The following is a 21,302-nucleotide window of genomic DNA, read 5'->3' as shown; positions in this document are numbered from 1 at the left end:
TAGAGAGAGAGAGAGAGGGAAGCAGGCTCCCTGCTGAGCAGAGATCCCGATATGGGACTCGATCCCAGGACTCTGAGATCATGACCTGAGCCGAAGGCAGCGGCTTAACCCACTGAGCCACCCAGGCGCCGCTCGTGTGAATTTTTTTAAATGAAAGCATGAAGAGAAGGAAAGTTCTATTAACTGGGCTAAGTTGGGGGCTTACAGACACCAATCCCCTCTCCCATCCAGTTCAGTCAGTGTCAGAATAACGTTTCCTGCTTCCTTACAAGCTGGTCAAGTGAGGAGTAGGTAGGGAAATAGGTGACAGGCCCGGGGGGAGGTTGGGGAGAAGAGGTTGCGGTTGGACGGGAGAAGATCCTGCCCAGCCTTTCCAGAGATGCCACTAGGTTGGATGACTTTCTGGAAAGGTCAAGCAAAGATTTTTGTTGCAATAGAAATCGTGAGGGGTGCCTGGGTGGCTCACTTGCTAAGTGTCTGCCTTTGGCTGGAGTTCATGATCCCAGGGTCCTGGGATTGAGCCCCACATCGGGCTCTCTGCTCAGTGGGAAGCCTGCTTCTCCCTCTCCTACTCCCCTTGCTTGTGTTCCCGGCATAATCTTTGGGGTCACTCCTCACACCCTAGCTCCGTGACCCTAGATTTAACATGAGTCTCCATCTCCCTCAGTTCCCTTCAGAGACTCTTGCCACAGGAGTTTTGTGAAGCTCAAATTAGAGCTTGAGGCACAGACATTAAGTGCTCAGCATCCCTGTGATCCCCTTTCCCCCTCTTGGGCTTAGTTTGGGACAGCTGCCTCCAAAGCTGGCTGGAAACAACTTCTGGCAGGAGACCCTGTGACCCTGTGACTCGATGATATTGGTTGAGTTTGCCCTCATTGGGAGAGTACCCCAACTGTAGACGTTGATGACTAAGTACCTCCCCAAACCACCTGAGTGACCTCTACTGAGGGCTGATGGGACTGGGGCTCCAGGTGGGGTTTTCCTGTGCGCCTCGCCCTCTAGTGACTGAATGTGGAAATAGCAAGGACCCTGCACTCATACAGGCGTCACTCCTTCACCCCTCTGAGCGAGCCTATGTCCTGTGGTCTTGTGTGGGTGCTGTGGGTGTTTCTCCTGGGGTTCTGAAACCACTCCCTCTTATCCCTGCCATTTAAAAGTAGGTTGCAGCATAATACAGCACGAATGTCTTAAAACAAGGACAGGGATACTTTTGTATAATACTAGGATGCTCCAGGTCTCCATCTCTAGTTTCCCCGTGGGCACTGAAAAGGGGAGAGTCTCTAGGCAAGTGCTACACTACACTTGGCTCTGTTACCGAAACAGAATGGAAAGACAGAATGTATTTATTCCTCCAATAAGGGATCTAAGACAATAAATGGTTGGGTAATAAGGAAACTGGTGTGCACCGAAACGAAAGAAAGTCACTTGTTTACTTCGAATTCTGAGAACTGGAGATCCCAGGGCTGTAAAGAAGGGCTTAGAGAAACAACTATCCAATTTCCTGAAAGATCGCCTAGTTAACACTGCCCCACCTCCACCCGACAGAGACTAAATGCAAGGATATTAACTTCACTCGGGACACAGGCATTTACTCAAATCAACGAAAATTAAGTCCCAAAGGGAAAAATAGGGGAGGAAATGAACCAGTTGATTTGGAAAAATGAAAGAGTAAAGATCACAGTTTCTTCCAGTTAATAGGAAGGTAAAATGAAAAGCCAAGAAAGTCTCCAAAGAATACTTACTGTATTTTGCAAATACACAGCGAAATTAACCAGAAAGAACAAGCAGAGAAGGATACCGAAGATTTTCTTTTCTCCAAAAAGATGGAGCATCTATGGGAGGATGTTATCCCTTGTTACATCCGGTTGGTAGATCCTTAGGTGTCAGGCATCTCTGTATTTAAAATCTTCATTTTAAAAAAAGTGCTGATGGCCTATTTACCTCTTCAAGAGCTGTGCTTTGGTATTTTGGAAGTACAGTTGACCCTGAACAACATGGATTTGAATTGCATGGGGCCACTTATACGCAGGTTATTTTCAATAAATACAATACAGAACTGTAAATGTATTTTCTTATGCTTTTCTTTTCTCCAGCTTACTTTATTCTAACAGTACAGTATATAACGGCTCCTGGTTGGCTCAGTCAGTTAACCATTTTCAGCTCAGGTCATGATCCCAGGGTCCTGGGATTGAGCCCCATGTGGGCAGACCCCCTATTTAAAAAAAAAAAAAAAAGTTAATTTAAGGCACCTGGGTGGCTCAGTTGGTTTAGCGTCTGCCTTCTGCCCAGGTCATGATCCCGGCATCGCAGGATGGAGTCCCACATCAGCGGGCTCCCTGCTCAGCGGGGAGTCTGCTTTTCCCTCTGCCCTTCATCCTGCTTGTGCTCTCTCTCAAATAAACAAAATTTTTTTAGAAACTATTTTTAATGGAAGATTGAAAAACTTGTCTAAAATAAGGAAATTAATATGCTTCGTATGAGATACCAACATGATGGAATAAGGTTTTAAAACAGCTCTAATTCAATAAATGGAATAATGTTACAAGGAAATAGCTAAACGTACTCGCAGAGATTAGAAATACATAAAATACAGGGGCACATGGGCGGCTCAGTTGGTTAAGCGTTTGACTCTTGGTTTTGGCTCAGGTCATGAGCTCAGGCTCCTGAGATCATGCCCCCTGTTGCTCTCTGCACTCAGCACAGTCTGCTTGGGTTCTCACCCGCTCCCCCTGCTTCCTCACCCCCACACAGAAATAAATAAATCTGAAAAAAAAAAAAAAAAAACCCTATAAAATACATTTTCTTTTCTTTTTAATGTGTATGCTACCTGTTTGAAATCATAGTTTTGTGGGTTGTTATTGTTTGTAACATTAAGTCATCAGTATCTTTATCTTTACTAACAAAAGCTTATGTAGAATTAACTTAGTGGTAAGCCTTACAAATTCTGTCTGCAGGGAACTATTACATTTGAGAATATTCAGATCACAGGCACAGCCCTGTAGCTTCTGAATTACTCGCTTGCACTGAACTATTCTTCCTCCAGATCTCATTTTAGTATCTTCTTCAGGGAAGTCTTCCCTGACTTTCTGAGTAAGTCACTTCTGGCCACACCAAGTACCCAATGAATACTTATTTTATAACGAATGGTTCTCTTTTCTGTAGAAACCTTGTAACTTCCCCATCTACAATTTCCTGTATGATTTCCACAACCATCAATATAATTTCGATATTATTTTTAACACTGAAATCCTGCCCTTTAGCAGATCCCTGAAGGAACTTCAGACTTAGAAAACCTTGATATTCAATGAGTTTGTTTATTCATTCATCAGGTATTTATTATGTGCCTGTAATTTGCTCTATTATGTGCATAGCTGTGATCAAGACGGACAAGGTAAATTGCTCATGCAACTTACACTCTAAGGTGGAAGGAGAGAGGTAATAAACATGCTACAATGTCAGGGAGTGATTAAGTATCAGGAGGAGAACTGAAGCCGGGGGAGGGAATGGGACAGGTGGATGTGCTGTTCAGATAAGGTGGCCCAGGAAAGCCTCTTTGCAACTTGAGCTAAGCCCTGAATGACCTGAGACAGAGACATGGAAATAACTGGAGAGGGACATCCCTGGCCGAGGAAACAATGTAAAAGTTCTGGGGTGAGAATGAGCTTTATGTATTTGCGGGGTGGGGGGTGGCGGCAGTCAGGGGGTGGAGACAGAATGGTAACCAGTCAATCTCATGCACAAAGTGAAGCCTTGCAAGGTCCTACGAGGAGGATGGGGCTGCTCTGACGAAACAACCAGGTTGTTCCGGCTACCGCCAGGGAAATGCACTGTACGGGGCGGTGGGGGGGAGGCTGGAGAGAGGCAGGGCAGGACGGAGAACAGTGGGGAGACCCGCGTAGGCACGAAGGGGTCTCGGACCGAGCTGGGGCAGAGTGCAGGTGCTAAGTGCTCAGTGCCTTACGCTCAGAGGATAAGGCTCTTCCCCACACCCCAGCCCGGTGGTTTCAGACCCTGAACTCGAGAGGCGTCCTAACGCAGCACTCCTGACCTGGAAGAAGCCCCAGATAGGCCATCACCACCCGCGGATCTCTGGGGGTGTTCATTCCTCCGGGCCCCGAAGAGTCCTTATCTACAGAACTGGAATATTATTAGAAAGGACCTCGCACACACGGAAACAACCAACAGGCTGACCAGCGCCATCCGGGTCAGCGTCTCTGCGCAGGCGCGGAGGGTCCAGCGGCGGGGCGGGGCTCAGTGCGCGTGCGTCTGGCCTGACCCTCGCACGCGCCTGCGCTGAGTCGCAGTCAGTTTGGCGTTGGATCCGGGAGGGCGCGGGCCTCCGAGTGACTACCCGCGCGCGCGCGCGCGGCGGGCCGGCCCGAGGCCGGGCAGCAGGGTCTCCGCCATGCCAGGGATGGTGCTTTTCGGTCGGCGCTGGGCCATTGCCAGCGACGACCTGGTCTTCCCGGGGTTCTTCGAGCTGTCCCTGCGAGTGGTGTGGTAAGGGCGGCGGGCTGGGCAGCCGGGCGGGCGGCCGGGGCTCGGAGGGAGCGGGTTCCAGCCGCCCGCGAGGAGCGGCAGTGTCGCCGGGTTTGTGCGCGCGGAGGCGGAACCCACGTTCTCTCGTCTGGGCCTCTCCGCCGCGCGAAGCTTCCGAGGACGTGCGTGCAGCCGTTCTGCCCACTTCTCGGAGGGCCACACTGAGGCCGGGTCTGGCGACCCCCAGGTCCGCCCCTGCCGCGTACGGCGCGGAGGCTTGGCTCCGGGAGCCTCCGAGACGTGGTTACCGACCAAAGGCCGTGCCCTTCGGGATCTGCTTCCTGGAGCCAGGAGCAGCCACTTGGCATTATTACGGCACTTGGCATGGAAACGCAGGGCATCCAGGGTCAACCAGAGGAAAGGATGGGAAATAGTAGCCTGCTTGTCGTTCCAGAACTGAATTTAATTCCCTGAGGAGCAGCCAGGCTTGGCACAAAGTCTGCAACCGATGGGAAGTGGAATTGGGCTCCTCAAGTCGGCTCCCAGAGGGGCAGAGCAGGGAATAAACACAGCACCACTGTAATCGAAGAGTGCATTCTTGAGGGGAAAGGAATATAAAAACGTGAAATCCTGGAAGCGGCTTCTCAGTAGTTCCATAGTTTTCATAGCTGAGTCTCTCTGAGGTTATTTCCCATTGTTATTTCCAGACCCAAAGCCCTAGTATCACAAAACTGACAAAAGCATAAAATGTTCTCTAGTGCCAATTCCACACCTGGGCTTGCATCCTTCATACAGTGTTCTTGCCAGCGCTGCTCAGCCATTTCCTGAAATACAGCCCTTTGGTGCTGTCTTTCCTTGTTCTGCACTGAATTACAAAAGAGACTAAGTCTGCAGTACTGTGGCCTTGCAAGATTATCAGTGTTCCTGTGGAACATCTTGGCATATCTTGATTATCACCTCCCAGTTTTTTGCATTACACACAGCTGATGACAGTGTGTGTTTGTCGGTTCCTTGTTAATCCCCAGAAATAAACATATCTTGTTAATATTTTAGCAAGCCTGCGTTTTGTTGGTTTACACTTGCGTACTTCTGAGTCATGATAGGGCAGCTGTTTTTCATCAGCCCACATTATAGTTGCCTGCTTATGGCATTAAGTGCCTCTTCGGTATGAGAGCAGGCATAGAATTAGGAACGATCATGTAAGCACAGGAAGTATAAAACTAATTTTTTTAAAAAAAAATTGGCTTTAGGGGCACCTGGGTGGCTCAGTGGGTTAAGCCTCTGCCTTCGGCTCAGGTTATGATCTCGGGGTCCTGGGATCCAGCCCCATGTCGGGTTCTCTGCTCGGCGGGGAGCCTGCTTTCCCCTCTCTCTCTCTGGCTGCCTCTGTCTGCTTGTGATCTCTCTCTCTCTGTCAAATAAATAAAATCTTCTAAAAAATAAATAAATAAATAAAAATTGGCTTCAAAAAATAGTCACACTCTTTAATTGACTTAGTAGATCTTTTATTATTTTTCTTAGTAGATCTTTTATTGGAGAAAATTGTATTCCAAAGCAAACTTCACCTTGCCTTGGGAAATTAACTCTTTTTTTAAAAATTTAATTAAATTAAAAAAAGATATTAACTCCTTTTATTTCTTCCTGTAATTTTTAAAAAAATTTCATAGAAGATTTTATTTATTTATTTGACAGAGACACGGCGAGAGAGGGAACACAAGCAGGGGAGTGGGAGAGGGAAAAGCAGGCCTCCTGCTGAACAGGGAGCCCGACTCAGGACTCGATCCCAGAGATCACGACCTGAGCCAAAGGCAGACCCCCCCCAGTGACTGAACCACCCAGGCACCCTCTGGAATGTTTTATAATGTAGTCCCTTGGTTTCCATTTCTGACCCTCCCTATGTCTCGGCAGGTGGATTGGCATTTTGACTTTGTACCTCATGCACCGAGGGAAGCTGGACTGTGCAGGCGGCGCCCTGCTCAGCAGTTACCTGATCGTTCTTCTTGTTCTCCTAGCAGTTATTGTATGTACGGTGGCCGCCATCACGTGCGTCAGCATGAAAGGTAGAGGGTAGCCTTTTCTCTTTGATACCTGCTCTTTTTTCATTGCTTTATTGAGATATAATTCATGTACTGTACAATTCACCCATCGGAAGTATCCAAGACCATAGTTTTTAGTATATTCACAGAGTTGTGCAGCCTTCACACAATTTTAGTACATTCTCCTCACCCCCAAAAAGAAATCCTATGCCTGTTAGCAATCACTCCTCATTTTCCCCCAAATTCCTCAGCTCTAGCCATCTGCTGACCTCCTTTGTCTGTAGACCTGCCTGTTCTGGGTCGTATAGTTGGAGTCATCTACTGTGTGGCTGTTGGGTCTGGCCTCTTAAACTTAGCATGTTCTCTGGGTTCCTTCGTCTTTTAGTGTGCGTCAACTCTTCATTCTTCTTAGGACTGAATGATGTTGGCTCCGTCGGCTAAGCATCCGCCTTCAGCTCAGGTCATGATCCCAGGGTCCAGGGATTCAGCCCCACATCAGGCTCCCTGCCTAGTGGGGAGCCTCTTTCTCCCTTTCCCTAAGCCCCTTGCCCACCCCTGCTCCTGGGCGCTCATGCCCTCTCTCCCAAATAAATAAAAAATTTTTTAAAAATTACATCAACTGGTTTGCCACATTTTACTTATCCATTTGTCAGTCGGTGGACATTTGGATTATTAACACTTTTGGGCTATTCCAAATAAAGCTGCTGTGAACGTTCACATAGGTGTTTTTGTACGGACAGAGGTTTTAATTTCTCTTGGATGTGTGCCTAGGCATGGAATGGCCAGATCATGTGGTAGCCCCGTGTTTAACCTTCTGGGGGAACTGCCAGACTGGAGTCCAAGCAGCTACACCATTTCTCTTTCAGTTTATAAAGAGTTTTGGTTTTTCCCCATCAGCAGCAGCGCTTACCTTTGTCTGACTTTCCGATCCTAGCCATCCTGGTGGATCTCTCTGTGGTGGTGATTTGCAGTTCCTTGGTGAGCATCCTCTCGTAGCTTACTGGCCATCCGTGTATCATCTTTGGGGATGTGTCTACCCAGATCCTTTCCCCGTTTTTGTTTGTTTGTTTGTTTGTTTTAAAGATTTTATTTTATTTGACAGAGATCACACATAGGCAGAGAGTCAGGCAGAGAGAGAGAGGGAAGCAGGCTCCCTGCAGAGCAGAGAGCCCGATGCAGGGCTCGATCCCAGGACCCTGAGATCATGACCTGAGCCAAAGGCAGAGGCTTAACCCACTGAGCCACTCAGGTGCCCCCCTCTTGCTGTTTTAAGTTGTTATTTGTCCTTTTTTATTAATGTTCAGTTCAATAACTGTTCCAACTATTTTTTTTTAAGATTTTATATATTTATTTGACAGAGAGAAAAACAGCGAGAGAGGGAACACAGGTGGGGGGAGTGGAAGAGGGAGAAACAGTCTTCCTGCCAAGCAAGGAATCTGATGTGGGCCTTGATTCTAGGACCCTGAGATCATTACCTGTGCTGGAGGCAGTTGCTTAACGACTGAACCACCCAGGTGCCCTCCATCTATTCTTAATAATAATTTTTTCTCCATATTACAATTTTCTGCAGTCACTTTGCTAAAAATGTTGGGAGCCTTCCCTGTATGAGGGCTCAGGTTCATAGGAGGAGCCGAGCATTAGAAACTAAAAACTTGGCGGCGCCTGGGTTGCTCAGTGGGTTAAAGCCTCTGCCTTCAGCTCAGGTCATGATCCCAGGGTCCTGGGATCGAGCCCCTCATTGGGCTCTCTGCTCGGCAGGAAGCCTGCTTCCCTTCCTCTCTCTCTGCCTGCCTCTCTGCCTACTTGTGATCTCTGTCTGTCAAATAAATAAGTAAAATCTTAAAAAAAAAAAAAAGAAAGAAAGAAAGAAACTAAAAACTTGGCAGTCAGAGGCAGGGGTAAATGGCACACCGCCCTCCAGCACGTTTCATCATTGCTTGAGTGGGGCTGGGGAAGGCAGGCTCACACATTCCAGATGATGATGAAAGCACTGGGAGTAGCTGATAACACTGGGCAGCAGAGTTGTGATCTCGGCGGTGAATGGCCAACTGAAACTGAAAAGATGGGGGTAGCTCGTGGGGAGTGGTGGAGAAATGTTAGTGGCTGAGTATTTCATGAGAGACCACAGGGTTTTAGATGTCCGAGAGGTGTGGCTTGTGCCCACTTAAAGAGACATGTACGGAAAAGAGAGCACTGTGTATTTGAGCATGCCCGTGAAAACATGAATGCGTGCATGAATGTCTAGGGCAAAGAAGGTCCCCGTTCTGTGGTCCGTGTCAGTCAGTCCCCGCTCTGTGGCTTTAGCACCGTGGAGTTGTGGTTTCAATGTTGTGTTTTTGTTGTTTCTTAGAGCGTGTGGGTGGGGGTTCGCAGAGGGAAAGACCGAACCTCAAGCAAACTCTGCACTGAGTGCGGAGCCCGGTGCAGGGGTTGATCTCATGATCCTGAGATAATGATCTGAGCTGAAACTGAGAGTCGGTCGCTTAACCAGCTGAGCCAGCCAGGTGCCCCAGCGCTATGGAGCCTTTCGTGAAGTCTGAGTTTCTGCAAGGTGAAGTATTTGGGTTGGTGTCACTTCATCTGTGGCATCATCTCATTTCTTGGCCCTTTCTGTTCATGTCCTGTTCTGGTTAGGAGACTCAGTGTTCAGATCTGAAGCAGGAATGTGAGCTTTTTTTCCTTGAGTATTTTTTTTCAGACATTTTTGGTAGTGTCAGGACACGTATGTCAATGGCCGTGTTTGCTTAGGCTCCTCCCCCTAAGCACTTGCCTAAGGCCTGTACCATCTCACACTCAGGGTCAGAGCTCAGAAAACATCTGATGGTGTAAGTGTTAGGCGTTATGTGCCAGTAGTTTGTGTTGTGGGTGGGTTGCCTGTCCAGCAGCCTCTTCGAAACAACCCAGTTTCATTTGGGACGTCCCCCATCCCTCACATATGAAGTAAGCGTGTCAGAGAAGCCAGCTCTCCACCCAGCTCAGGAATGAACCTCACATGTCAGTGACTAGTTCCGGAATGGACATGTGACCCAGTTGGAGCCAGTGAAACTCAGGAATTTTCTGGAAGGTTCTGGGGAGTCTTGATCCTCGAGGAAAGACGCAGAAGTTATACAGTGTTTTCAGCCTGGGTGATTCTGTGGAGGGAGGAGCTGCTGAATTCTTGGTGTATCTCCACTCACAGCCAGGACGAGCTGCCACAGAGGAGGGCAGAGTCGTGAGAAGCCACAGAGCTGGGACGCCTGTCCCAGCGCCTCCACTTCAGTCTCCAAGTCAGGGCAAGTCCCGGGTTCTTCCTGTTTTTCAACCTTTGTTACTTGTGGTGAAAGGTGTCACAACTGAACTAAAAGCAATATTTTATAAGTCACATTAGGCTAAGTGCCAGCCCTGAGATCATGATCTGAGCCGAAATCAAGAGTCCGTGCTTAACTCCCTGAGCCACCCAGGCGTCCTTGTTAATTTTATTCTTGATTCGTGGGTAACTTCTGTCGCCCCTTTTGTTCTGAGGGCCATGTTTACGTAGCTTTGGGCTGGTCTTACTCTCTCTGAGAGACACCCCAAGCTGCAGGGGCTCACGTGGGACCAGCGGGGTTCAGTCATCTCCATCCAAGACACTGGGGCACATGCGCTCCCCTCTCTTCCGGTCACCAGTCGTCGCTGCGGCGTAGCTGGGGAGAAGCTCGATGCTGCGGTGTCTGGTGTTGACCTGAGAACCGCCCTGGAAATTCTTCTGTTCCTTCCAGGGGGAGGCTTAGTTAAGGAAGGTCCAGCCTCACGACTGCCCTGTTTTCACGGCGGAGCACCCTCAGCCTCCAGGGTGTGCCGTTCGCTGTGTTTGATGCGGGTTCTGGGCCGTTTCCTTGCGTCACCTCCGTGCTCGTCTCCCGCTGGGGAAGGTCGGGCAGTGTGTAGAGCTGTTGAAGCCCAGATGCTGTGACACGGGCCTGCCTTCTGTGGTCTTCCCATGAGTGGCTCTGTGCGGTGAAGCCCCAGGCAGCGCTGCATTTCATTCCAGGAGGAGGTTCCGCTCGGGGGTCATGGGGTCTCTGCATTCCCGAGCCCCGGGAGCAGCAGGTCCTCCCCGGGCCCTCCTTGCCTTGAGAGGAAGATCTCTTACCTAAGTAAATAACCATGTTTTCAATGGTGGGTTTGACTGGATAAAGGAAGTTTTTTCAGTATCTTGATTTCTTTTTGGAATCTTAAAACTCCGTTTTCCGCTTCCGTATTTACGACTGTATTTCATGCGCGGTGTGTCAGAGTGCCCTGCTGGGCGCTGTGGGTGTTGCTGGGGGCCGGCCCAGCCGGAGTTCCCTGCTGCGGGGGGTCAGCTGTTCGCAGCAGGCTCCGGGAGGGGGACGGGGGTTTTAGGCCTGCACTCTTAATCCCTCGGGAAGAAAGAGTTGTTTTGGTTACCTTATATTTTGTCTTTGTGCCAAACAGAAGCTTTAGAACATGAGTCTAATTAGTCACCCAGTCTAATGGAAGGTGATTCTTGGAACATAAAAGCTGTTTCCTCGGGGCACCTGGGTGGCTCAATGGGTTAAAGCCTCTGCCTTCAGCTCAGATCATGATCCCGGGGTCCTGGGATCGAGCCTGGCATCGGGCTCTCTACTCAGCAGGGAGCCTGCTTCCTCCTCTCTCTCTGCCTGCCTCTCTGCCTGCTTGTGATCTCTGTTTGTCAAATAAATAAATAAAATCTTTAAAAAAAAAAAAGCTGTTTCCTCACCAGATCATTCTTTACATCTTAAGATTGTCTTCACTCATGGTTTTGGGTTTTGGGGGTTTTTTCCCACTGTTTTGTTTTAATCATTTGGCATTTTTGTGTCGCTTCAGTTAGTACTTAACACACCTTTTCCCAGAGGGAGAGAGCTGAGGTTTTACATGGAGAATTAAAGCGCACGGACCTCAGTGGGCCGCTTGGGTTTGTGTGAGACACACGGTGAAAAGCTTGCGTCTGTGTGTTGGATTTCTTCAAGTATTCCCGTGCGTCAGAATTGTTCACTTTCCGAGAGTGCTGACGCTGGTAAACTGGAGAGCCGGGACCATGCAGACCTGGATTGTGGGGGATCTGTTGTTGTTGTTAAGATTTTATTTATTTATTTGAGAGAGAGAGTGGGTGGAGGGGCAGAGAGAGAGGGAGACAGAGAATCTCAGGGAGACTCCCCGCTGAGCACAGAGCCAGATGTAGGGCTCGATCTCATGACCTTGAGATCATGACCTGAGCGGAAATCAAGGATCAGAGGCTTAATCGACCCTATGGACCCAGGCACCTCCTGGGTTACGTTTGAGGAAGTATTTGCTAAGCTCTCTTCGCCTCTCTTAGCCTCAGTTTCCTCATTTGTAAGATGGGGCGGTAACTATCTTCAGAGCTGTGAGGATCACAGAATAATGGGTGTTAAGTGTTTCACGTGGTGCCTGAACGCCATACGTCTCGAGCAGATGGCGGAGTTATTTTCTAGAGTCGGGGGACCGTGTATCTCTGTTGGCCCGGGACGGTTCAGTTTTGTGCCCGTTGTCCCACCGTAATTATTCGTAGCACCTCTTCCTCTCTCAGAAGTGTCCCTGTTTGGGCAATGATTATATGACCATCCCAGTTAGAACCCTGAAGTCTCTTGAAACCCTCGTAAGTCTAGGAAATGAATCTGAGGCTTTTTGTCCAATTTCCACCCCTCACTTGGTCACTTGCTCTCAGCCTTGGGCATTGGTTTCCAGTTAAGAGTAGAAACCATCTACAGTAGTAACAGGTGCTCTCCGCCCTCTGTGTCTGTGGAAAGGAAGTCTCCGAGGAAGCCAGGCGCCCAGTTTGAGTGTCTTCTGTGTTTTAGGAACCATCTGTAATCCCGGACCACGGAAGTCCATGTCTAAGCTGCTTTACCTCCGCCTCGCGCTCTTTCTGCCAGAGATGGTCTGGGCTTCTCTGGGGGCTGCCTGGATAGCAGACGACGTTCAGTGTGACAAGACCGTGGTGAATGGCATCATTGCCACTGTTGTCATCAGGTGAGGTCTTCCGTCTTCTCTTTCAGTTTCTTGTCTCAGATGCATTTGAGATGGAAGGAAACAGACCTTTCCGAGTCACTGCAGACAGCCCAACATCATGCGGGCTTCCTCAAATTGTTAGAAGTCGGACTTTTTTTTTTTTAAGATTTTATTTATTTGACAGAGCACAAGTAGTTAGAGCAGCAGACCTCTCAGCAGAGGGAGAGGGAGAAGCAGGCCCTCTGCTGACTAGAGAGCCCGATGTGGGGCTCGATCCCAGAACCCTGGGATCATGACCTGAGCCGAAGGCAGATACTTAACAACTAAGCCACGCAGGTGCCCTGTAATTGGACCGTTTTGAGTAAATCATAAAAATTGAGAGACATGCATTTATGTATAAGAAATAATTCATCTCCAGTTAATACATTTATTGATAACATTTTTTTTCTTGCTGAGTCTCGTTCTTCTCTATTCCATTCTTTCTGTTATTAGAAGGAAGAAAACCCAAAGACCAAATCAAGGGCAAAAACTAAAGGTGGGATGAGAAGAAAGAACAGTGTCGGGAATTGTGAGGGACTGATGGGTGGGACTGGGTTTTCCCAGTCTCCAGGCTCGCAGTCTTAGGAAGGATCTAGTTACTTCACCTGCCGGAGACTCGTGCTGACGCTGCCCTTCCCGTGCCGCACACGCAGGGGCAACAGAGTCCCTTCACAGAGGTGCATTTTTCTGTGGTGCACGTGTTCGTGAACCATGGTGTCTGGCACGTCGTGCCCTGAATGTATGAATGGAAAACCCATCAGAGTATCTCACGATGTGGCAGAGTTCTTTGGGTTTTACCAAGCATGGTCTGGGTCATGGCCAGTGGACCATGGAGAACACGTTCCAGCTACTTCCGTGTCTAGACTGCAGCTCTGCCTACGAGGCACCTCCTTTTCTCTTTTGTGGTCTTCACTTCTAAGGCTCTGACTTCTGTGGGACCAGGGTCAGCCACAGGCCCATAAAGAACTTTTTAGAAGAAACAAGGTGCTCGCCTCTACCTGGTTCTGGGAGAGCCGCATCTGGACGTGGGACCCAGGGTCCTCACGCTGTCTGTCTTTGTTTTGCAGCTGGGTGATCATCGTCTCCACTGTGGTCACCATCGTCATCGTCTTTGACCCGCTCGGGGGGAAAATGGCTCCATGTCCCTCCGCTGGCCCCAACCACCTGGATAGTCGTGAGTCCAGCCAGCTACTTAATGGCCTCAAGACAGCAGCTGCGAGCGTGTGGGAAACCAGGATCAAGCTGCTGTGCTGTTGCATCGGGAAGGACGACCATACTCGAGTAGCTTTTTCGAGTACGGCAGAGCTTTTCTCAACCTACTTTTCAGTAAGCTGCAGGGGTCTGCTTTCGTCTCCTTCCCCTCAGTAAATGTCTCTCGTGTTGACGTGAATGCTCTGTTCGCGCCGAAGAGCTCTTGCACGTGTGTGCTCTGCGGCGGGCTCGGGGGGGCGGGGGTTAACGCAGGGCCCCGCGCTCGCGGACCCATCTCCCTGGCCGGTGCGTCCTGGTGTGGCCACCTGTTTGTCACGCTGTCGCGATTCTTAGTTCATTTTTAAGGAGCTCCGGGATGGAACCTGCATGTTGTGGGGCGGATTTGCCAGCTGGTCCCCTGTGCAGGCGCCAGGTGCGGGCGGTGCCGTGTGTCCAGGGAGCTGTCGGGCCCCGCCTGCTACTTCACAGCATGAGAGACGCGATAGATGACTCTACTCCTGAAGGAGAGTTTGAGTATGTCACTACCGGGTGGGCAGCCATCTTCGTCCTGGAGTGGTTTCTTCAGTGATTCGGGAGCACTTGTTTTCCTTCACATCCAGCGCTTTCCAGTAATGTTCTCTGGGGAACTGTTGTGTTCGGTGTTGAGACGTGGGAAGGGAGAGGAGTTCTCATGACGTCCTGTGTGACTGCCGGGCCCTCCTTGCCTCTCTGTGGTGTCTGCGTCTGCGGGGCCCAGGGCCGGCCTGTAGGTTGGCCCCAGGCGGCCGCCTCCGTGCAGGGACCAAAGAAGTGTATCTCCCTAAACTAACCTTCAAGGAGTGCTCTGGTCTGGGCCTAAGAGAGTTGGAAGAACCGATGGCTCAGGCCGTGTGGCCAGTGCCTGGTGCTTCCTCGAGGACCGGAAGTGGCTGGAGGCAGCCGAGGATTCCTGCTGTTCCAGATCCCGCCTGAAGGACATGGGGAAGGCGGGCACAGGAGACGTCCCCCTGCTGCCTTCCTCGTCTGAGGTTCTTTTGGAGGCTTGCTGTAGCCACAGAGTCTAAGTTCAGTCTCTTAAATCTCTACCAGGGACTCTTGGAACAAAACCACGGCATCTTGAGCAAGAGTCTAAATTTGGGCTAAAATTGGCCATTTAGTACAAAGATGGTGACCTTCCTTATCCATTTGCTCCCAACTATATAAAAGCTGTAAAGTCAGTTAAATAGTTACAGTAACTTGAAATGAAATTTGAAAATAAGAGCTCGGCAGCATTTCTCTGTTCTCCGTGGATTTGTCTGAGAGCAGGATTGTAAAAATCAAGCTCACATACAGATGGAGTCTTGAAAGGAAAATACTCTTAAGGAACTTGACGTGTAACTGTGTGTGTGCGTGTGTGTGAACTGTAAAGAATAAACTGACTTTTAAGGAACTCACAGGCCATCCCTGCTGAGTTGTGCGACAAGCCACTGTTTTCATCCAGGACACAGATCTGGTGCCCAGCGACATTGCAGCGGGCCTCGCCCTTCTCCACCAGCAACAGGACAATATCAGGAACAGCCAGGAACCGGATGAGGTGATCAGCCATTCCCCAGGACCCCCCCAGGTAAGCCCCTTCCTGTTGGGTTGTCAGGCTTCAACATTTACTCCTATTCATACATCTTCAAAAAACAAAACAAACTGACCAGCAGTGATTTCAGGACCATTGGCTTGGAATGTGATGTGTGGCTCGTGCTGGTTGCGGTCGCTCAGGTAGAGGGAGCCCCTTCCTGGCTGCTTCACCATCCATTGTATTTTTAAAGCATTTTCTTTCTTTCTTTCTTTTTTTTTTTTAAGATTTTATTTATTTATTTGACAGAGAGAGATCACAAGTAGGCAGAGAGGCAGGCAGAGAGAGGTGAGAGGGAAGCAGGCTCCCTGCCGAGCAGAGAGCCTGATGCGGGACTCGATCCCAGGACCCTGAGATCATGACCTGAGCCGAAGGCAGTGGCTTAAACCACTGAGCCACCCAGGCGCCCTAAAGCATTTTCTTTTAGGAAATTGACTGTTGAAATCTGTACAGCAGAAATCCTTTCTGGGATGGACCTGATTCCCCCGGGTGCATTTGCTCTCTTCTTTGGGCCGAGGGAGCAGAAACAGTTGGGTTTTGCTGGAGGAGTTTTCCTGCCGCAGATGTTGGTGCTTCCGGAGGAGGTTGCACGTGGATGGGTGTCGTTCTCTGCACCTCATGCAGGGGCGCTCTGCTGTCCTCACACACCTCGTGCTCCGTCACTGACTTGTTCCAGCAGGGGCTGCAGGAGTCAGTAGGGGTTCTTGCTGTTCACGTCCACAGGCTGCAGTCCTGTAAAACCAGGGTCTGTCTTCGTCCGGGTTCCAGGACAAGTTTTCCCTGTGGAAGTCCCCTGAGATCTGTTCAACGAGGAAAGAAAGGGGCGTCATCAGGAGTTGGAGTTCAGGTTTATGATCTCCATGAGTTGGTCCCCTCCATGATGGGCTCTGCTGTTCTTCTCTTCCAGGAAGCTGATTTGGACACCGAATTAGCCAACTGTCACCATTACATGCAGTTTGCAGCAGCGGCCTACGGGTGGCCCCTCTACGTCTACCGGAACCCCTTCACCGGGCTCTGCAAGATTGGCGGGGACTGGTGGGTGGACACGCCCGGCCCCGCCGGCATGCTGCTCAGTGCTCCTCGGAGCCCTCACTGTACTTTCTAAAAATAATCCTGTTGCCCCTTTCCAAAAATGTTCTGTTTTGAAATATTTCAAAACCGCAAGCGCGGTACCAAGAACACCCATCGATCCTTTATCTGGAGCCACCAGTTGTGACTCAGTGTGGTCACATGTGCTGTGTCACTGTCGCTTCCTGCTAAAGCTCCAGGGCAGAGGGCGCACTCCTTACCCCCTGCCGCTCCGGCCGCGTTTCCTGAGAATGAGGACCTTCTGCATGTGCTCAGGACGCTTCTGCGCCAGCATAGCTAGCGTTAAGCAAGAGCTCACTTGGGTTCTGGAGTCACGGTTTCACGCTTGTCCCAGGATGGCCTCCAGAGCAAGGTTTCCTCCACGTGAGGCTTACGCATCGCCCTTGGTGTCTGTCTGGCACAGTTCCTCGGTGTTCTGCGTCTTGTGTGAGACTGACATTGCGTTGCAGGGTAGCCTAGGTATTTTATGAATGGCCCTAATTTGTATTTGATGGTTTCTTCCGGAGTAGAGTCAAGTTACACATCTTTGGCAGGAGTTCCCCAGAAGGAACATTGCGCACTTCCTGCTCCCCCATATCAGCAAACAAGATGCCAGTTTGCCCTATTCCTGGAGATTTGAGAGTCTCTCATATTCTTAACATAATTTATTTTTTGACTATGTAAAACATGAACACGACTCCAGAAGTCAGAACTCTAGTAAGAGGTGGGCCCGGAAATCGTAAAGGCCATTATTCGGGAGCCAGAGTAAGTGCTGAGCGTAGTGAACTCTGGTTCTCGTGTGTGCTGGGGGGACGGGACAGTGGGGCTGATGCTCCCTGCTCAGTACCGTAACTGACACGTTCGCCGTGTGTTTAGTTGTAGGAGCAGAACAACGGACTACGACCTGGTTGGCGGCGACCGGCTGCACTGCCACTTCGGCTCCATCCTACACACGACGGGCCTGCAGTACAGGGATTTCATCCACATAAGCTTTCATGACAAGGTTGGTACAACAGCGCCTCGTCACTGCTCTGGGGTCCTGGGGTCCTCCGAGAGTGTGGCGGAAGTTATGAATTACCTCCCCCAGAAAATGTGCATGCGTGCGCGCGCACAGACACACACACACGGACTTAACGCGAGATGGAGCCAGGAGTCTTTGTAGAGATACCGCCCTGAGTTCTAGGCTGCCCACCTCCTGTGGGAGAACAGCACCACTGACCAGCTGTTAGAGACGCTGGACTGGGCGAACTCGGCCCCTTAGCTGCGCACTCTCTGTCTCCAGAACTCAGGCTTCTTTCCCTCACCCTCAGGTATACGAGCTTCCCTTTATAGTGGCTCTGGACCACAGGAAGGAATCTGTCGTGGTAGCGGTGAGAGGAACCATGTCTCTGCAGGTAAGGAGCCCCTCGCTCGAGGCCCCAGGACGAGGGGTGGGGCAAGCAGCAAGCGCAGGTGCCAGGAGACCCGCCATTGCTGGCACAGGGGTTAGAGTCCTCGTCAGTTAGACCCCCAGGCGTAGCAGAAAAGACCAGGATAGAAAGTGGAGAAGTCGACCCGGGGCTATGACGTGCTGCCTTTGGAGAAACGATTGGATTCGGTTCTTTTCACTGAGAAGCGTCAGAAACAGAGCGGCAGGCCTGGGTTCCCCAATGGAGGACTTCCTCCAGAGGCGCCCCCTGACTCGTGGGGGCCGCGGGGCCTGCTGTGTAGCCCTGTTGCCCCGCCAGCGAGCCCTGAGCCGCCTTCCCTGCGCCGTGCAGATGAGTGGGCGATGCTGCGCTCTTCCTGTGTGGTGCCCTCTGGTCTGTTCTCGGCCATTCCTCAGTCTCGTTTCCTGATCCTCACTTCCCCGCTGACCCAGAGAGGGTAGTGAGACGCCACAGTAGGAGCTCTCGGCCTCCTGCAAGCCAGGGCCTGCCACTCCGGGTGTTGGCCAGGACTCCGCACCTGCCCAGGGCTCTGCTGGAGGCACCGAGGAAAGCCGACCCCTCACCTCCCCCCAGCCCCCACTTCTAGTGATTCTGCAGCATCCCCCAGCTGGCCCCGGAAGGAAGCAGGGCCTTGTTCTTGCTTTTTCTCCTGGCTTCCTGCCCGGATCTCTCTGGCTGTCTCCCCATTCATAGCCCCCCGGCCCTCATTGTGGCCCCGCCCGCAGCGCCACTTCCCTTCCCCCACATGCCTGGGAAGCAGTTTACTACCTTGGTTCCTGTCTCTGGTCTCTTATGAGTCAGTCCTCATTCCATCCACAGATGGGACTTTCTGTCTAGACCATGGGTCAGATGTTACCACTGCTTCTTAAAAACCACTCTTGGGCGCACCCCACCCCGTTACTTTTTTTTTTTTTTTTTTTTTTAAAGATTTTATTTGACAGGAGAGACAGTGAGAAAGGAAAAACAAGCAGGGAGAGTGGGAGAGGGAGAAGCAGGCTTCCCGTGGAGCAAGGAGCCTGATGCAGGACTCGATCCCAGGACCCTGGAATCGTGACCTGAGCCGAAGGCAGATGTTTAACAACTGAGCCACCCAGGCGCCCCAAGATTATTTATTTCTTTATTTATCCATTTTTGAGAAAGAAAGCTTCTGAGTGGGGGAGGGAGGGGCAGAAGAAGAGAGAGAATCTTAAGCGGCTACACATGTAGTGCAGAGCCCGACGCTGGGCTCACTCTCACGACCCTGAGATATGACCTGAGCCAAAATCAAGCCATGGATGCTTAAACGACTGAGCCACCGAGGCGCCCCCCCACCCCGTTACTTTTTAATAGAAAATTCACGTATCTTATCACAGCTCTGTTGGTGCTTAGTGACCTCACCCCAGCCTGCCTTTCTGGTTCCTACCCCGAGCTCAGCCTGCCAGTGGTTCTCCAGTGTGCCAGAGTCCCCCCCAGCTTGGCAGGGTATAGTTACGGAGTCCCCTCCCCAGTGGGTTAGCTGCCCTGGGTCCTGGGGGGACACCCGCCACCTCTTGGGCTCTGCTGGCAGCCCCTCTGAGCACCCTCTGCCTGGCCCTCTATGTGCTTCCTGTGCTCAGATGCTCTGCCTCGGGTCTGCCTGGCCCCTTGAGTGGGGTTGCTGTCCCTGTTCCCTGAGAGCAAGATTTCCCTTGAATCTTTTGCTCAGATGCCACCTCCTCCGGGAAGTCTACCCCCACCGCAACTCTGTAGTGCTCCCCCCACTCCCATGAACCTCTTACCCCCCCTTCGGTTTCAGTGAACTGTTGATAGCCCCTTGAGGATAGGAACCATACTGTGGTCAAAACCCAGGTGCAGGGCTCTGTGCTTATTGCGTGCTTAGAAGAGGTGGGCCTTAGCCACGTTGCGCATCCGCTGCTCGCCGTGGGCCCTCAGGAGCTTCCTGGCCGTCTGGGTTTCCCTCCTGAGATCGGGTGTCTGCTTCAGTCCTCAGTGGTCTGACCCCGGAGACCGTAGTGCTCCCCGGTCCCTCAGAGGGACCTGCCTTGCCGGCCTCAGTGCACAGCTCGTCCCAACGGCCTCTTCCAATGCTCTCTTTGTAGGACATCCTCACGGACCTGTCAGCGGAGAGTGAGACCCTCAACTTAGAGTGTGGGGTGCAAGACTGTTCGGCACACAAGGTACAAGCCCTGGGGTGTGTGTTCAGGAATGTTCCATTAAGGAGAACCTCTAAGGGGTCAGGATTTTTCCAAGTCTTGACTATCTCCCGGGAGTGCTAACCACACGGCGGGTAGCGACCAGGTGCTGCGCGCAGTAAGGCTTTTCCTTCTCTCCATAGAAATCCTTACAGCAGCCTCACGAGGTTGCTCTGGTTTCTTAAGAGGAAGGAGCAGGTTCAGAGCCATCGGGGGACTTGCCAGAGGCCACAGTTAATTGGAATGTGGATGAACCCAGGTTGAACGCTCTTCTTCTCCCCTTGATGGGAGTCGTGTGTGGTCGTGAAGAGAAGCTGTGGCTCAGCACGGGCCCCCCCGCCCGAGAGCTCCCCCCCAGACCCTCCCGCCCCTGGAGTGGCAGGCGCCCCCAGCACTTCCCTGTCGCCCGGCGGGTTCCCTCTGCCGGTGTCACAGGACGCAAGTTCTCCTTTCGCTCTGTGCCTGCCGCGGGGTTCAAGTCTCCTCCTCCAGGGACGGAAGTGGCCTGACAGAGTTGTTTTTTAATAGGATTTTAATTATGTAACATGATGTTGATCGTCGTAACCCTCTTTAAGTATACGACTCCGTGACAGCAGAGACAGTCAGAAGGCTGTGTCCCCGCGACCACCATCTGCAGTCAGAGCTTCCTTGATCGATCCTCCCCGCCCCGCCCCAGCCCCTGGGAACCACCAGTCCAGTGCCCCCCAGTGTGCCTGTTCTGGCCCTCGCAGAACCGGAGTCAGGTGTTACTTGTCCTTTCACCCAGCCGGGTCCTCGAGGTCGAGCCGAGGCAGTAGCACGTGTCAGAGTCCCCTTTCCCGCTGGCTGCTGGACGCCCCACCGTGTGCCAAGACAACGCGGATGGACGCGGGGGCCACGCCCGGGCTGTGGCTGGGAGCAGCCGTTCGGGTCCCTGCCCCCGGTGCTTCAGGGACGCTGCCCGGGAGCGGAGTTGCTGTGCGTGCTGGCAGCGCCTGTCACGGAGGCCCCGGCTGTGTTCGCGCAGCCCGGCCTTGTTCTCCGCGCGCTCGGGGCCGCTTCCTTGCTGGCTTTTGATGCTTCTGGTCGTCCTGCTGGGCTCAAGGCAGCGTCCCACGGTGGCTGGGGAGAGCAGAGTGCTTGCACGTGTGAGGGAAGGACCAGTCCTGGAAGTTACAGCAGCTCCTTCCGGGGAGAGGGACGTCGGGGTGGAGGGCGGGGGGCCGGTGCTGCTTTATACACTGTGTGTGTTTTGTGTGATGATCGTTTTTTTAAGTAAAATGTCTAATCTTTATAAAAGTATGTGTTGGAACCGTACTGTAGCCGATGGAGC

The 21,302-nt window shown here is 51.5% G+C and overlaps 1 protein-coding gene across 2 annotated transcripts in view; it reads left to right on the top strand.

The window, feature by feature from the left end:
- The first annotated feature begins 4,319 nt into the window (after window positions 1-4,319).
- DAGLB (diacylglycerol lipase beta) overlaps window positions 4,320-21,302 on the top strand; it is a 30,928-nt gene continuing 13,945 nt past the window's right edge. For both annotated transcript variants that reach the window (XM_045994011.1, XM_045994010.1), the window contains exons 1-9: window positions 4,320-4,500; window positions 6,388-6,539; window positions 12,335-12,506; window positions 13,592-13,850; window positions 15,196-15,318; window positions 16,229-16,356; window positions 17,266-17,392; window positions 17,700-17,783; window positions 19,898-19,975. In XM_045994011.1, coding sequence (XP_045849967.1) covers window positions 4,406-4,500; window positions 6,388-6,539; window positions 12,335-12,506; window positions 13,592-13,850; window positions 15,196-15,318; window positions 16,229-16,356; window positions 17,266-17,392; window positions 17,700-17,783; window positions 19,898-19,975 — 1,218 coding nt within the window. In that variant the 5' untranslated portion in view covers window positions 4,320-4,405. The remainder of the gene's footprint in view (window positions 4,501-6,387; window positions 6,540-12,334; window positions 12,507-13,591; window positions 13,851-15,195; window positions 15,319-16,228; window positions 16,357-17,265; window positions 17,393-17,699; window positions 17,784-19,897; window positions 19,976-21,302) is intronic.

This window comes from Meles meles, chromosome 21 (genome assembly GCF_922984935.1).
Source record: "Meles meles chromosome 21, mMelMel3.1 paternal haplotype, whole genome shotgun sequence".
NCBI classification, from domain to species: Eukaryota; Metazoa; Chordata; class Mammalia; order Carnivora; family Mustelidae; genus Meles; species Meles meles.
Note: the sequence above shows the minus strand (reverse complement) of the source record. Positions and strands in the feature narration are given on the sequence as shown.